General features: G+C 40.9%; 1 protein-coding gene across 1 annotated transcript; it reads right to left on the minus strand.

Moving 5' to 3' along the window:
* Window positions 1–344: 344 nt before the first annotated feature.
* Window positions 345–13,726, minus strand: LOC111971637 (GTPase IMAP family member 8). Its single transcript, XM_023998494.2, is given in 6 exon segments — window positions 345–1,362; window positions 1,365–1,487; window positions 3,526–3,618; window positions 11,069–11,189; window positions 11,191–11,969; window positions 13,479–13,726. Coding segments are annotated over 6 exon segments (1,686 nt in total). The 5' UTR covers window positions 13,489–13,726; the 3' UTR covers window positions 345–802.
* Between the last annotated feature and the right edge of the window lie 384 nt (window positions 13,727–14,110).

Below are 14,110 nucleotides of genomic sequence, written 5' to 3' on the forward strand. Positions count from 1 at the left end.
TTCATAGCAGGTCAGGAGAGCATTTTAGCTAACCTTAACCTATGTCTCCTAACCCAACCCATCACGTTAATTATCCTAATCTTCTGCATAAATTCTCCTAACCTGCTAAGAAAGAGTGAATTATGTTTGTACTCCCTCTAGTCCAGGTTATGGCCCCCTCTAGTGATGGGATGTTAGTCCTAATTTGGGGTTGGAGTTAAACTCTACCAGTAGACCTGGGTTCTTCCTTCTAAACAATAAAATGCATTCCTTCCTTGTAGTAAATCACTGATCTGACATGGGATTGTATAGGTGAACGCAGTAGTACAATTATTCTATAAACACAAACGTGTGAAAGACTGAGGTGCAGTTGAAGCAATAGCTTTAATACAGAATTCTGGGTACATGCAGTCACATTCATATGCGTCTATGTTTTATCTGTTACACTTCAGACATTTTAAGTTACCAGAGTCAGCATTTAAAAAAACAGGTCACTCAATGGTACAATTGTAAACAAAGGACATGAGTTTAAGGGCAAATCAAGCTCTATCCTAATAATAAATGACTGCATTAAAATGGATAGTTCTAATACTGCCGTGAATTTAATTAAGTTTGCAGTAATTGTTTTGTTCCATTGTCACATGCCTAATGCAATGCCATCTCACGATTAATTGTTGTTCTGACGACACCATCTCATAAGATACTACACCAACCACGGTTTGGAGGATTTTTTGTGTATTCATTTTTTCTTTCGGCTTCTCTTCTGGCTTCTCCTTCCTTGATTTTCCTTAGCATCTCTTGTTCTTTCTTTAGGAACTCTCCTTCATATTTTGCCTTTAGTTCCTCCTCCGCTCTGAGTGTCTGCTCTTCCTGCTCTCTCAGGATCCTCTTCAATCGCCCTCTCAGCCTTTTGGAACATCTCAGTGGTGTAGTGGCTTCCTCCATTCATCGTGACCATCTTGTTTATCTTCTCAAGCAGCTCAGTGACCTGGGAGCGATTCTTCTTATCTCTGTTGTTGAAAACATGATACCGCCCACCGCATTTGGCAATGACATCCTGAAGATCTGGACAGGCACGTAAAAAGTCTTCAATTGTTTGTTCTTCTTCAAGCTGGTCTGCATTTGTGAACTGGACTATGATGTATTTTCCTGCCTCTTTTCCAAAGAATTCCTGAATCATCTCCACTGTGTCTCTCTCCTCCTGTGTATATCTACCCAGCGCCATCACCACAAGGAACACATGGGGACCAGGAGCAGAGAAGGAGATGCACTTCGCAATCTTCATCAGGGTCTCCCTTTGTGTTATCTTGGTGTCAAACAAGCCTGGAGTGTCAACAATAGCAACTTCTCTCCCATCCACCTCCCCTCTAGCCTTGTCACACTATTGTCAGAGAAGCAGGGGGAAAATGATTCAAAAGCTTTTTTCCCCAGGATGGTATTTGCTGTTACACTCTTCCCAACTCCAGTCTTCCCAACAAGAACAATCCTCAGCACCTCCTTCTGCTGCACTGTTGGATGACAGACATGTGTTACTTTTCGTCTTGAAATCAGAATCAAGCATGTTGTTAGGTCTGTAGAATCTAAACTGTGAGCAAATTAGCAATGGCTGTCTATAAATTGAACCATGTAAATGCAACTATTACATGAAATTGTAAAATTATTTTTGCTCAGAGACAAAGACATCAACAGAACTACAATGATACTGTGGATTCTGCAATGAAATATAAAATCATATAAACAATTAATCTATCAAAACTGACTATACTACAGTATACTACAGTAAGACGTTATTGTGAGAGTTGGAATTAACACGGTATCACACACGCCACCAGGTGGTACAGTACTGAATATGAGTACATGTTGGTATCATTGTTAGAGTATTGGGACGCACCCAACACACACGCTGGGCTTGTTCGACTATGCAGGCGACTGCTGACTGACTGGTGTATAGATCACCTTGCTTGAATCATAAATAACGACAAATTATTATTATTAGATCATTCAGTCACAATTGACGCATGATACACCACGCTTTTGATGAAAAAGCTCATATTGTTAAAAAGCTCAGCAATGAGATCATTTTATGAGCAGTTGATTTTTGAAGAACACGTAAAAACAAACACTAGACATGAGTTGTGTGGCGTGACCCTCGGCTAGCAAGGTGCCGGAGAGCTGTGACTGCACCAAGGGTAACGTGTGTGTTGTCTCTTCGTGTGCAGCAAGGTGCCGGAGAGCTGTGACTGCACCAAGGGTAACGTTTGTGTTGTCTCTTCGTGTGCAGGGCAAATAAAAAGATTTCAACGAGCAGACCATCAGTTGTGGCAGCGTCCTAATTAAAAAAATACACAACGCAGAATGAACCACGCTACAAACTGCCAGGTGGCGTGGCGAGAATCTGTCTCCGCACCACGTGCTCTCACCACTGGTGTCCCCCAGGGCTCTGTTCTAGGCCCTCTCCTATTCTCACTATACACAAGTACTTGGCTCTGTCATATCCTCACATGGTCTCTCCTATCATTGCTATGCGACGACACACAATTAATCTCTCCTTTCCCCCTCTGATAACCAGGTGGTGAATCGCATCTCTGCATGTCTGGCAGACATATCAGTGTGGATGACGGATCACCACCTCAAGCTGAACCTCGGCAAGACGGAGCTGCTCTTCCTCCGGGGAAGGACTGCCCGTCCATGATCTCGCATCACGGTTGACAACTCCATTGTGTCTCCTCCCAGAGTGCTAAGAACCTTGGCGTGATCCTGGACAACACCCTGTCGTTCTCAACTAACATCAAGGCGGTGACCGTTCCTGTAGGTTCATGCTCTACAACATTCGCAGAGTACGACCCTGCCTCACGCAGAAGCGGCGCAGGTCCTAATCCAGGCACTTGTCATCTCCCGTCTGGATTACTGCAACTCGCTGTTGTGGCTCCCTGCCTGTGCCATTAAACCCCTACAACTCATCCAGAACGCCGCAGCCCGTCTGGTGTTCAACTTTCCCAAGTTCTCTCACGTCACCCCGCTCCTCCGCTCTCTCCACTGGCTTCCAGTTGAAGCTCGCATCCGCTACAAGACCATGGTGCTTGCCTACGGAGCTGTGAGGGGAACGGCACCTCCGTACCTTCAGGCTCTGATCAGGCCCTACACCCAAACAAGGGCACTGCGTTCATCCACCTCTGGCCTGCTCGCCTCCCTCCCTCTGAGGAAGTACAGTTCCCTCAGCCCAGTCAAAACTGTTCGCTGTCTGGCACCCCAATGGTGGAACACACTCCTCACGACGCCAGGTCAGCGTGAGTCAATCACCACCTTCCGGAGACACCTGAAACCCCACCTCTTTAAGGAATACCTAGGATAGGATAAAGTAATCCTTCTAACCCCCCCCCCTTAAAAGAGTTAGATGCACTATTGTAAAGTGGTTGTTCCACTGGATATCATAAGGTGAATGCACCAATTTGTAAGTCGCTCTGGATAAGAGCGTCTGCTAAATGACTTAAATGTAATGTAAATGAGTTCCCAAACGTCTTATTACCGTGCAGGTTGGTTACTCACCACTAGCCATGTTCGGGTCTTGTAGAGTCAATCCGTCAGGTCCTATGCGAGAGAATGGATGTGTCGAGAGAACAATTGCTTCTATAGCGTCAAATCAGGTGGTATACCCCACAGACACACCCCAAACAAAATCTCCCGATTGCAAAGAAACAAGGTCCAAACACTTATAAGACACACCCTATCCTCACAGCCCTTTTTTTGTTTTTACTTAAATTTAGAATGACTTTATTTTCCAAAAGGAATTTAATTTCTGGTGTCAGGGTAGGGATATGCAAGCACATTCAAATCACTCATGACAGTGCACTGCATCCAACAAAGGTTTATACTGGACATGTTAACATATTGGATTTCTGCTTTTCTAAACACACTGGCATTTATAATTTTAAGGAAAAAATCTGAGTTTTTTTTTTTTTTTTTTCCTATCCCCGCAGCCCTCAAATTAAGTGGACACTTCTGATGACGTTTCATGACGTCTGACGAGCATACACTTGCAGGGCAAGGGGCAAGTGTAGAAGGAATTATTTTTAAATGGACCAGCCTTAGCCGGAAATTCGTCAATTGTTCATCCCTCGATGATTGTGTTTTCAGCCACCGGTAGCTTGTGGGTGCTTTATATGCGCTACAGTCAATTATAAGTTACTGTCTACTTATATTAAATATATAATAATTAAAATAGGCCTACTGTACGATAGCTAGAAAATTAATCAGAAAGCTAACGTTACAGGCTGACTACACGCGAGCGTTGCAAAATACATTTAGAAATGTATGTTATTCAATTATTGCATGCACATTGCTCATGCGCTCTAACGAGCGTCTGCGTTGCCAAGGGCTAAAATAGAAGTCAGTTCTATTTCAGACGCATACCAGCAGCAAGGCCTGCCTCTTCCATCTCCTAATTGGTTTATAGAAGCAGGTACCCACGTGTCATCTCCTCATTGTGCCATCTCCTCATTGGTTATACCAACGTGGGTGACTGAAAGACAAACGAGGTCAGTGGCGGTAATGCACCTAATTTATTAAAGTTGCCAATCACAATATAAAATCAAGAGAAGAAAAAGCCTGGAAGGARGAGAGATGACTAGAAATGATTCGGTTGACCGTTTTATGTGTGGATTAATTGTCGGAGAGGAGGACCTTGTGCATTTCAGATAAAATAACAACTCAATGTTTATATTCCAGGACAAATTAGCTAGCAACAGCATTCTAGCTAAAAGGGACAAATTAGCTAGGAAGTGCAAGCTAGCTAGCTAAATTGCCATAAATGTTTAATGCTTTTCGACCTGTCCCCAAATGAATATAATTGGTTCAGGGTTTGTTTTGATATTTTAACCTGCGTGTCGTGATCGCGTTTGGTGTCGGGGGACAAAATACATTGATGCACGATGCCAGTTTGGGTTCCATGTTAGCCTGCCTATCTGAAACTTCTGAAAAAGGAAAATATTTTACTTCTACAATTTCAGAAGATAACCAAACAAACATATTTACTTTTTACAAGACGTGTTTGTGCCATCAATTTCTAACTTAATTGCATTTGTTTTTACTTACACTTGTATGTTAACTTCTCCATTGATGTTGTTTTTAAGTTTTCACAGACTTTTCTTAGCGTATGTACAATCGTCGCAAATTGAATTATGGGGAGTTTCAGGCCCCGGTGTAAACATAATTGTACACTCGCAAAGCCGACTTAAAACGAGGGCTGACGGGCTTACATTGCAAACTTCCCTAGCTTGGCTAATCACAAGATGACGACGGAGATTCTCCCAAGGGCATAAGGCGAGGGTAAGTGGACGAGGGTGTGTCTTTTAAGTGTTTGAATCGTAAGCCAGTGTCGATCCCAGTACGCAAAACAATTCCTCCCCCTTGCTCTTTTCCACGTTCCCTACGTCCAATGCTTTAAATATGGAGGTAGAATAATTACATACAAGCTTTTAAAGTATGATTTGCACATGTAAAATATGAGTGGCACCTGTATACTGAGTTTTGTAGTTGCAAAAAATATTTGCAAACATGTAACTTATATTGAGAACAAATTAAACAACACTGCAAGTGCATAACGTTATGTGTGAATAAACACAACACTTGCAAACATGTAAGTTGATATGTGGATAAATTTAATAAGATTTGCAAGCATGCATCTACATTTGAGAATGAATGCAACTCATTTACTAAACTTGAGACTGGTGAATCTTCTGTGTATCAAAACTACATTTGCTGATGTCGAATCTGTGCGCTCAGAGTTTTGGCACAAATTTTGCGACTAACCAGTGTCAAACGTTTTTAACTTGTAAGAAAAAATATATACAGTATTTGTTACATCCTTGGTAGTTATTGCCATGTATTGGAGGACACTATTACATTACACAACAAGACTAAAGTAATTGCTAGGGTCAATTCATGTATGGAATTTGGTAGTTTATTCAATAAATTGACAGAATAAGATTTGGAGGGTGAGGGGCCAGAACACACAGCGAGGCATTAGCCTTCAGGAGAGTTTATAGGCTGAGGTGGAGATAGCAAAGCCTGTATCAAATATTAAAGAGCATCTCTGAAGATGGTAAACAGTTCAATAAAACCCCCCAGTGTTACTATTTATGACCAACTCCTTATCCCACCTCTCTGAGTGTAAGTCACGTGATTTCATAGAAAACGTGTGTTAAGTCCTGCCTCTCCCATCTCCTCACTGGTTTATAGAAGCAGATACTCCCATACCATCTCCTCATTGGTTCTACCCACGTGGGTGACTGAAAGGCTAACACCGTGTCAGTCACATGATTGCAAAAAAAAGGTTTCTCCAGTTTGCGTCCCACTCCAGGCAGACTACAAGTTGCCCTTAGACACAGATCTAGGCTCAGTTTACACAACACTAATACCTACCTACAAACCATTTGGGGAGGAAACACAACTGATCTTAGGTAAGTTTCTACTGCAAGACTCCTTATGTCCTTGCCACCACGTGACCTCTTATTAACTAAAAGACACTTTACTTTGCCCTGTTGTTGTAGCCTTATGTTACACCCTTATCTTTGCAGGTAGAAAAATTAAGTTCCCATTTCTGTCTTAAAACGTCTTATGGCTGCAGGGGCAGTATTGAGTAGCTTGGATGAAAGGTGCCCAGAGGTGCCCAGAGTATATGGCCTGCTCCTTAGTGCCAGTTGCTAATATATGCATATTATTAGTAGTATTGGATAGAAAACACTCTGAAGTTTCTAAAACTGTTTGAATTATGTCTGTGAGTATAACAGAACTCATATGGCAGGCATTAACCTGAGAAGAAATCCAAACAGGAAGTGGGAAATCTGAGGTTGGTCGATTTTCAACCCAGCCCCTATTGAATACACAGTGGGATATTGATTATGTTGCACTTCCTAGGGCTTCCACTAGATGTCAACCGTCTTTAGAAACTTGAATGAGGCTTCTACTGTGATGTGGGGCTGGATGAGAGCTCTTTGAGTCAGTGGTCTGGCAGAGAACCAGGTCCTGGTCACGTCCATTTCACATGAGAGCGACCTGCGTTCCATGGCTTTTCTACAGACAATGGAATTCTCCGGTTGGAACGTTATTGAAGACTTATGATAAAAACATCCTAAAGATTGATTCTATACTTAGTTTGAAATGTTTCTACGACCTGTAATAACTTTTTGAACTTTTCGTCCGATGTTCGGCTGGACCTGTACGAGCGTTTGGATTTCTGTACTAAACTCCCTAACAAAAGTAGCTACTTGGACATAAATAATGGACATTATCGAACAAATCAAACATTTATTGTCGAACTAGGATTCCTGGGAGTGCATTCTGATGAAGATCAGCAAAGGTAAAGGAATATTTATAATGTTATTTCTGATTCTCCAATATGGCGGAATTATTATTTATTTTTTTCCTGAGTGCCGTTCTCAGATTATCGCATGGTTTGCTTTTTCCGTAAAGTTTTTTGAAATCTGACACAGCGGTTGCATTAAGGAGAGGTATATCTATAATTCCATGTGTATAACTTGTATTTTCATCAACATTTATGATTAGTATTTCTGTAAAATTGATGTGGCTATGCAAAATCACTGAATGTTTTTGGAACTAGTGAACATAACGCGCCAATGTAAACTCAGATTTTTTGATATGAATATGAACTTTATCAAACAAAACATACATGTATTGTGGAACATGAAGTCCTTTGAGTGTCATCTGATGAAGATCATCAAAGGTTAGTGATTAATTTTATCTCTTTGTTCTTTTTGTGGCTCCTCTCTTTGGCTGGAAAAATGGCAGAATTTTTCTGTGACTTGGCGGTGACCTAACATAATCGTTTGTGGTGCTTTCGCTGTAAAGCCGATTTGAAATCGGACAATTTGGTGGGATTAACAACAAGATTACCTTTAAAATGGTATAAGAAACATGTATGTTTGAGGAATTTTACTTATGAGATTTCTGTTGTTTGAATTTGGCGCCCTGCACTTTCACTGGCTGTTGTCATATCGATCCCGTTAACGGGATTGCAGCCATAAGAAGTTTTGATACAGAAGGTTACTCACTATCCATGTTCAGGCGACATCATCTATATGAACACAGTTGCAACTTCATTAAAGGCGTTAAATGCAGTTTATCATAGCGCACTGTGCTTTATTGCACGTGACAGTTTTAGTATTCATCATTGCATTCTCTACCAGAAATTTGGTTGGCCCTCTTTGATGTCACATAAGTTGATAAATTGCTAGGTTTTCATTTATAAAGCTCTTTACAAAAAGTCCCACTGTATCTAACATCTTTACCACACCCGGTCTCAGGGATGGCTGACTCTGGAAATTCCTGCAGTCAGCAATTAAATTACACAAAACTTGAGACATCGACGACGTTGTGTGACAAAACCACACATTTTAGAGTGGCTGTAACGCTCGTCGTTGGAATGAGAAGAGGAGGACCAATGCGCAGCGTGGTAAGTGTCCATATTGATAATTTATTATCATGAACACAAAACAAATTAACGAGAACAAAACGAAACAGTCCTGAACGGTGAAATACAAAAAAATACTGAACAGAAAATAATCACCCACAAAACACAATGAAAAACAGGCTACCTTAATATGGCTCCCAATCAGAGACAACGACTGACACCTGCCTCTGATTGAGAACCATACTAGGCCAAACACATGGAAACAGACAACCTAGACATACAACATAGAATGCCCACCCACATCACACCCTGACCAAAAAAAACATAGAAACACACAAAGAAATCTATGGTCAGGGCGTGACAGTGGCCTTTTATTGTCTCAAGCATAAGGTGCACCTGTGTAATAATCATGCTGGATAATCAACTTCTTGATATGCCACCCCTGTCAGGATTATCTTGGCAAAGGACAAAACAGAACAAAAATATGAACACAACATGTAAAGTGTTGGTCCCATGTTTCATGAGCTGAAATAAAAGATCCCAGAAATGTTCCATACTCACAAAAAGCTTATTTCTCTAAAATGTCATCCCGGGATGAAACCAACATTTTAGAGAAATAAGCTTTTTGTTAGTATAGAACATTTCTGGGATCTTTTATTTCAGCTCATGAAACCAACACTTTACATGTTGTGTTCATATTTTTGTTCTGTACAAGTAAAACTGGTTTCCATTGCATTTTCAACTTTACTGATGGTTTTGACAAAACAAATGTTACATTAAATAGCGAATGTGACCACTCTGGTCATGGCATGTGCACTCCAGCCCACATCATACAGGGCAGGTATAGCCTAGATGATGAGATTATTATTGATAAGAGCTAAAAAATAAATAACAAAATTGTCAAACAGCCAAGCATTCATCATCACATTACCAGAATAAGACCCTCTATATTTATTGGAAAGGAGAATCAAGCTCATCACAACGCACTTTCACCACCCTGTGAAGTTCATAATATATTTAAATTGTAGCCTAATAAACTGCATGCTTTCCCAAGTCGTAGTTGGAGGTCCAGACAACATATCATTGCGTGACTCCGAGTTTACTTCGATATCATGGTTATTATACAAATATTCGCGCATAGACATTTCCACTGCCATTTCTCACATAAGAAATTTTGCAGACACAAAAAGATCCCACCTTGTCTAGCGTAATATTGTTTTATCGATATTTGGAAAGTTTATCAACATATTCGTTGTTTCCATCAGGCCTGTCATGACATTTTTTATCTAACATGTACTTTACTCACATAAAAAGGTTAGATGGAAACCTTGTTAATGAGTCCAAGTATAACTCCTCCAGTTGGCCAGTCCACTGCTAGAGTTGCATCGTTCAGGTTTGATGTAAAAGGTGATGGTTTGACCTCAGCCGTCATCTCTATCTCCCAAAACCACATCAGCCATTATCACATATAATTACATCTAGAACATATAAATATATAGGATCTCTGTGCATTCCCCTCTCTAGGATGCCAATCTTTGATGGTTGTGACCAGAAGCAGTACAGCTACGACCAGAAGTGACTTTTCGTAGCAGGTTAGGAGAGCATTTTAGCTAACCCTAGCCCCATTCCTAACCTTAATCTAAGTCTCCTAACCTGTCCCATTAATTATCCTAACCTTCTGCATAAATTGTCCTCACCTGCTACAAAAAAAGTCACTTCTGGTTGTAGCTGTACTCCCTCTAGTCCAGGGATGGGTAACTTCAGTCCCTGCTCTAACCAAAACCATCTTTGATCTCTGTCATGAAGTCCTAAATTTCCGGTCTGGTGACAGCCTAATGACCCACACCTGTTTGCCTCATTTCCTGATCTTGAAGTTGTACTCCAGTCTCCTTTTCACCTCTAACACCTGATTTACTTAAAAGGCACATCTCAACAGGTTTTTGAGGTATGTCATAACATTGCACAAGTGGGGGGGGACTTTCCTATTTTGTTCTCTATTGTTCCTCAAGTAAGGGTGGAGGCCGATGACCACGGATTCCCATCAGACCAACTCCTTGAAGTTGTGTCTAATAAAAACGTTGTGTTAGTACTTTACTGTATTTATACTTGGGATATCTTATCACCAATAAAATATCAAAAATCACTAGAGGATGTTTTTAATTCTGCAGTACGCCCCGGGTAAACCAAGTTATGGCCCTCTAGTGATGGGAAGTTAGTGCTAATTTGGGGTTGGAGTTAAACTCTACAAGTAGACCTGGGTTCTTCCTTCTAAACAATCAAATGCATTCCTTCCTTGTAGTAAATCACTGATCTGATAGGGATTGTATCGGTGAATGCAGTAGTACAATTATTCTATAAACACAAACGTGTGAAAGACTGAGGTGCAGTTGAAGCAATAGCTTTAATACAGAATTCTGGGTACATGCAGTCACATTCAAATGTGTCCATGTTTTATCTGTTACACGGGATGATGGAAAAACACTGATATACTTCAGACATTTTAAGTTACCAGATTCAGCATTCAATGTTACAATTGTAAACAAAGGACATGAGTTTATGTGGAGCCCAAGCTGGGCTTCACTCAAAGGGCAAATCAAGCTCTATCCTAATAATAAGTGACTGCATTAAAATGGATAGTTCTAATATTGCCGTGAATTTTTTATTCCATTGTCACATGCCTAATGCAATGCCATCTCACGATTAATTGTTTTTCTGACGACACCATCTCATAAGATACTACACCAATCACCGCTTGGAGGATTTTTTGTGTATTCATTTTCTCTTTCGGCTTCTATTCTGGCTTCTAATTCCTTGATTTTCCTTAGCATCTCTTGTTTTTTCTTTAGGAACTCTCCTTCATATTTTGCCTTTAGTTCCTCCCACGCTCTGAGTGTCTCCTCTTCCTGCTCTCTCAGGAGCCTCTTCTTCTCCTCTTTAATCGCCCTCTCAGCCATTTGGAACATCTCAGTGGTGTAGTAGCTTCCTCCATTCGTCGTGACCATCTTGTTTATCTTCTCAAGCAGCTCAGTGACCTGGGAGCGATTCTTCTTATCTCTGTTGTTGAAGTCATGATACCGCCCACCGCAGTTGGCAATGACATCCTGAAGATCTGAAGAGGCACGTAAAAAGTTTTCAATTGTTTGTTCTTCTTCAAGCTGGTCTGCATTTGTGAAGAGCACCATGATGTATCTTGCTGCATCTTTTCCAAAGAATTTCTGAATCATCTCCACTGCGTCTTTCTCTTCCTGTGTAAATCTAACCAAAGCAATCACTACAAGGAACACATGGGGCCCAGGAGCAGAGAAGGAGATGCACTTTGCAATTTTCATCAGGCTCTCCTCTTGTGATAAGTTAGTGTCATACAAGCCTGGAGTGTCAATAATAGCAACTTCTCTCCCATCCACCTCCCCTCTAGCCTTGTCACACTCTTTTGTCAGAGAAACAGGGGAAGATTTAGACTCAAAAACTTTTCTCCCCAGGATGGTATTTGCTGTTGCACTCTTCCCAACTCCAGTCTTCCCAACCAGAACAATCCTCAGTGCCTCATTTTGGTTTTTCTGCACTGTTGGATGACAGAGAGACATTGTTGTTACTTTTCTTCTTGACATCAGAGTCAAACATGTTTGGTCTGTAGAACCTAAACTGTGCACAAATTAGCAATGGCTTTCTATCAATTGAACTGTGTAAATGCAACTGCAACACGAAATGACAATAATCCTGTGCATTCTGCAATGAAATATAAAATATCACAAACAATGAATCTATCAAAACTGACTAAGCGTTATTGTGGTATGCGGTATTAACACGTCATTACACATATGCACCAACAGGTGGTGCAGTACTGAATATGAGTTACAACGCTTCGAACACACCGACTGCGTCATTGCATCACTGCTGCATAACATTTTGCGCAACTAGGCAACTATACTGATGCAGGTACCTTTTGCAAATGGTTGCATGCGGTTAGACACATGGAGGAGAGAATCATTTTCGCAGTATCCTCAAAACAGTGTCTTTTTGACACAACTGCTGACAGCTACAGGGACATAAACACAAAAAATGCTGCTTGGAGACAAGTGTCCACGATAGTAGGATTGCCAGGTCAGTTTAGTAGTGAGCTTGTGCTAGATGTGGCTAGTTAGTGTTAGCTAGCTAGCTAACCTAGCTTGCTAACCTAGCCAATGAGGTGTGTGTGAAAGAAATAGTCATACCACCTTCCTCAACGTTGGTCTCATTGTTGAAAGAGCCTACTCTGCCTATCTTGACTATTTATTATTGCATTTCGCTCCAAAACTGCATTTTGGAGGGAAATTATATTATAGGCTGTCACAATTAATTTGAGGATGTCATCGAATAAATAATATACTTATCAAATAAATAAATAAAAAATGTAAAGAAATTATGCAATCAAACTGTTTTTATGTAATCCCAAATTTTTACTGAATGTGTGCAACAAAAAAAATCTACATTCATATTTTGCTACTTTCTGTCAAGTCCACTCATACAATTTGATGCATACGTTCGATTTATCGAACGTATGCACCACACAGAACGTACTGCAACTGCCTCTGCAACGCAATGCTGCAAGGCAAATGCAGCGTTCCATTGGAAATGAATGTACTTCTGGTGTATCGAAACGCATGACACAGTCGGTGTGTTCGAAGCGTCACAAGGGGAGGGGGTGTGCGGCGGGAGAGGGGGCGAAACGCTACATCGTGGACCGCAGCTGTGTCGTGGCAACGGCAAGGCGTAATCTACAGTAGCGACAAATCAAGGCGCTAATAGAGATTCTCACTGAAAAATATTTGGCAACACTGGCTGCGACTGCATGTCTGTTACACCATGCTCAGGTTTAGTAATAAACCAACCAGTTTATAAAGAGCTACTCCCTCACTTCTTCCAAGGCATAAAGAGTTCCATCGTTTATTACAGTTATGGTTGAATCAAAAAGATTGTTAAAAAGCAAAGCAATGGCAGCATTTCATGCGTAGATGATTTTTGAAGAACATGAAAAACAAATACTAGACATGAGTGTCCATATGTCGTATTATCATGTAGGTAGGTTACTCACCACCAGCCATATTTGGGTGTCGTAGAGTCGATCCGTCAGGTCCTGTGAGAGAGAATGGATTTGTCCAGATAACAGAACAACTGCTCTTATAGTATCACTCATATGCGGTCCGCCCCATAGACACACCCACATTATTCTCTTGGCAACAGCTCATTTTCGAAAGATATTTCCACGGCGGTGGCGGTCCAAACATTTAAACCACACACCCAATCCCCTCAACCCTCAAATTAAGTGGACACTTCTGATGACGTTTCATGACATCTGACGAGTATACACTTGCCGTCTGGGTCTTTGCGTGTCAAAAAAGATGTACGTCAAATAACACTATTTGATGTGTCAATATCAGGACCTGAATATGACTGCACATCACATAATAATTTAACACGTTCATACATTTTTTACGTAGTTATTACACATTGATTACACAATCACTGGTATTTCATATGTCACAACGATTCATCGATACTATGCTGTGATGCTGGTAAAGTTGTCTCGCGCACCTACAATGTTGGTCATAAAAAAAGCTAGCTAGCTCATGGATGCAAGTAATGTTCTTCCCCAAAAACATAACAAAACGACATAATCTGTTTCAGTAGCTATGGTTAGCTAGCTAACTATATAGCTAGGTGTCA

The sequence above is a fragment of the Salvelinus sp. IW2-2015 genome, linkage group LG13 (genome assembly GCF_002910315.2).
Source record: "Salvelinus sp. IW2-2015 linkage group LG13, ASM291031v2, whole genome shotgun sequence".
Lineage (NCBI taxonomy): Eukaryota > Metazoa > Chordata > Actinopteri > Salmoniformes > Salmonidae > Salvelinus > Salvelinus sp. IW2-2015.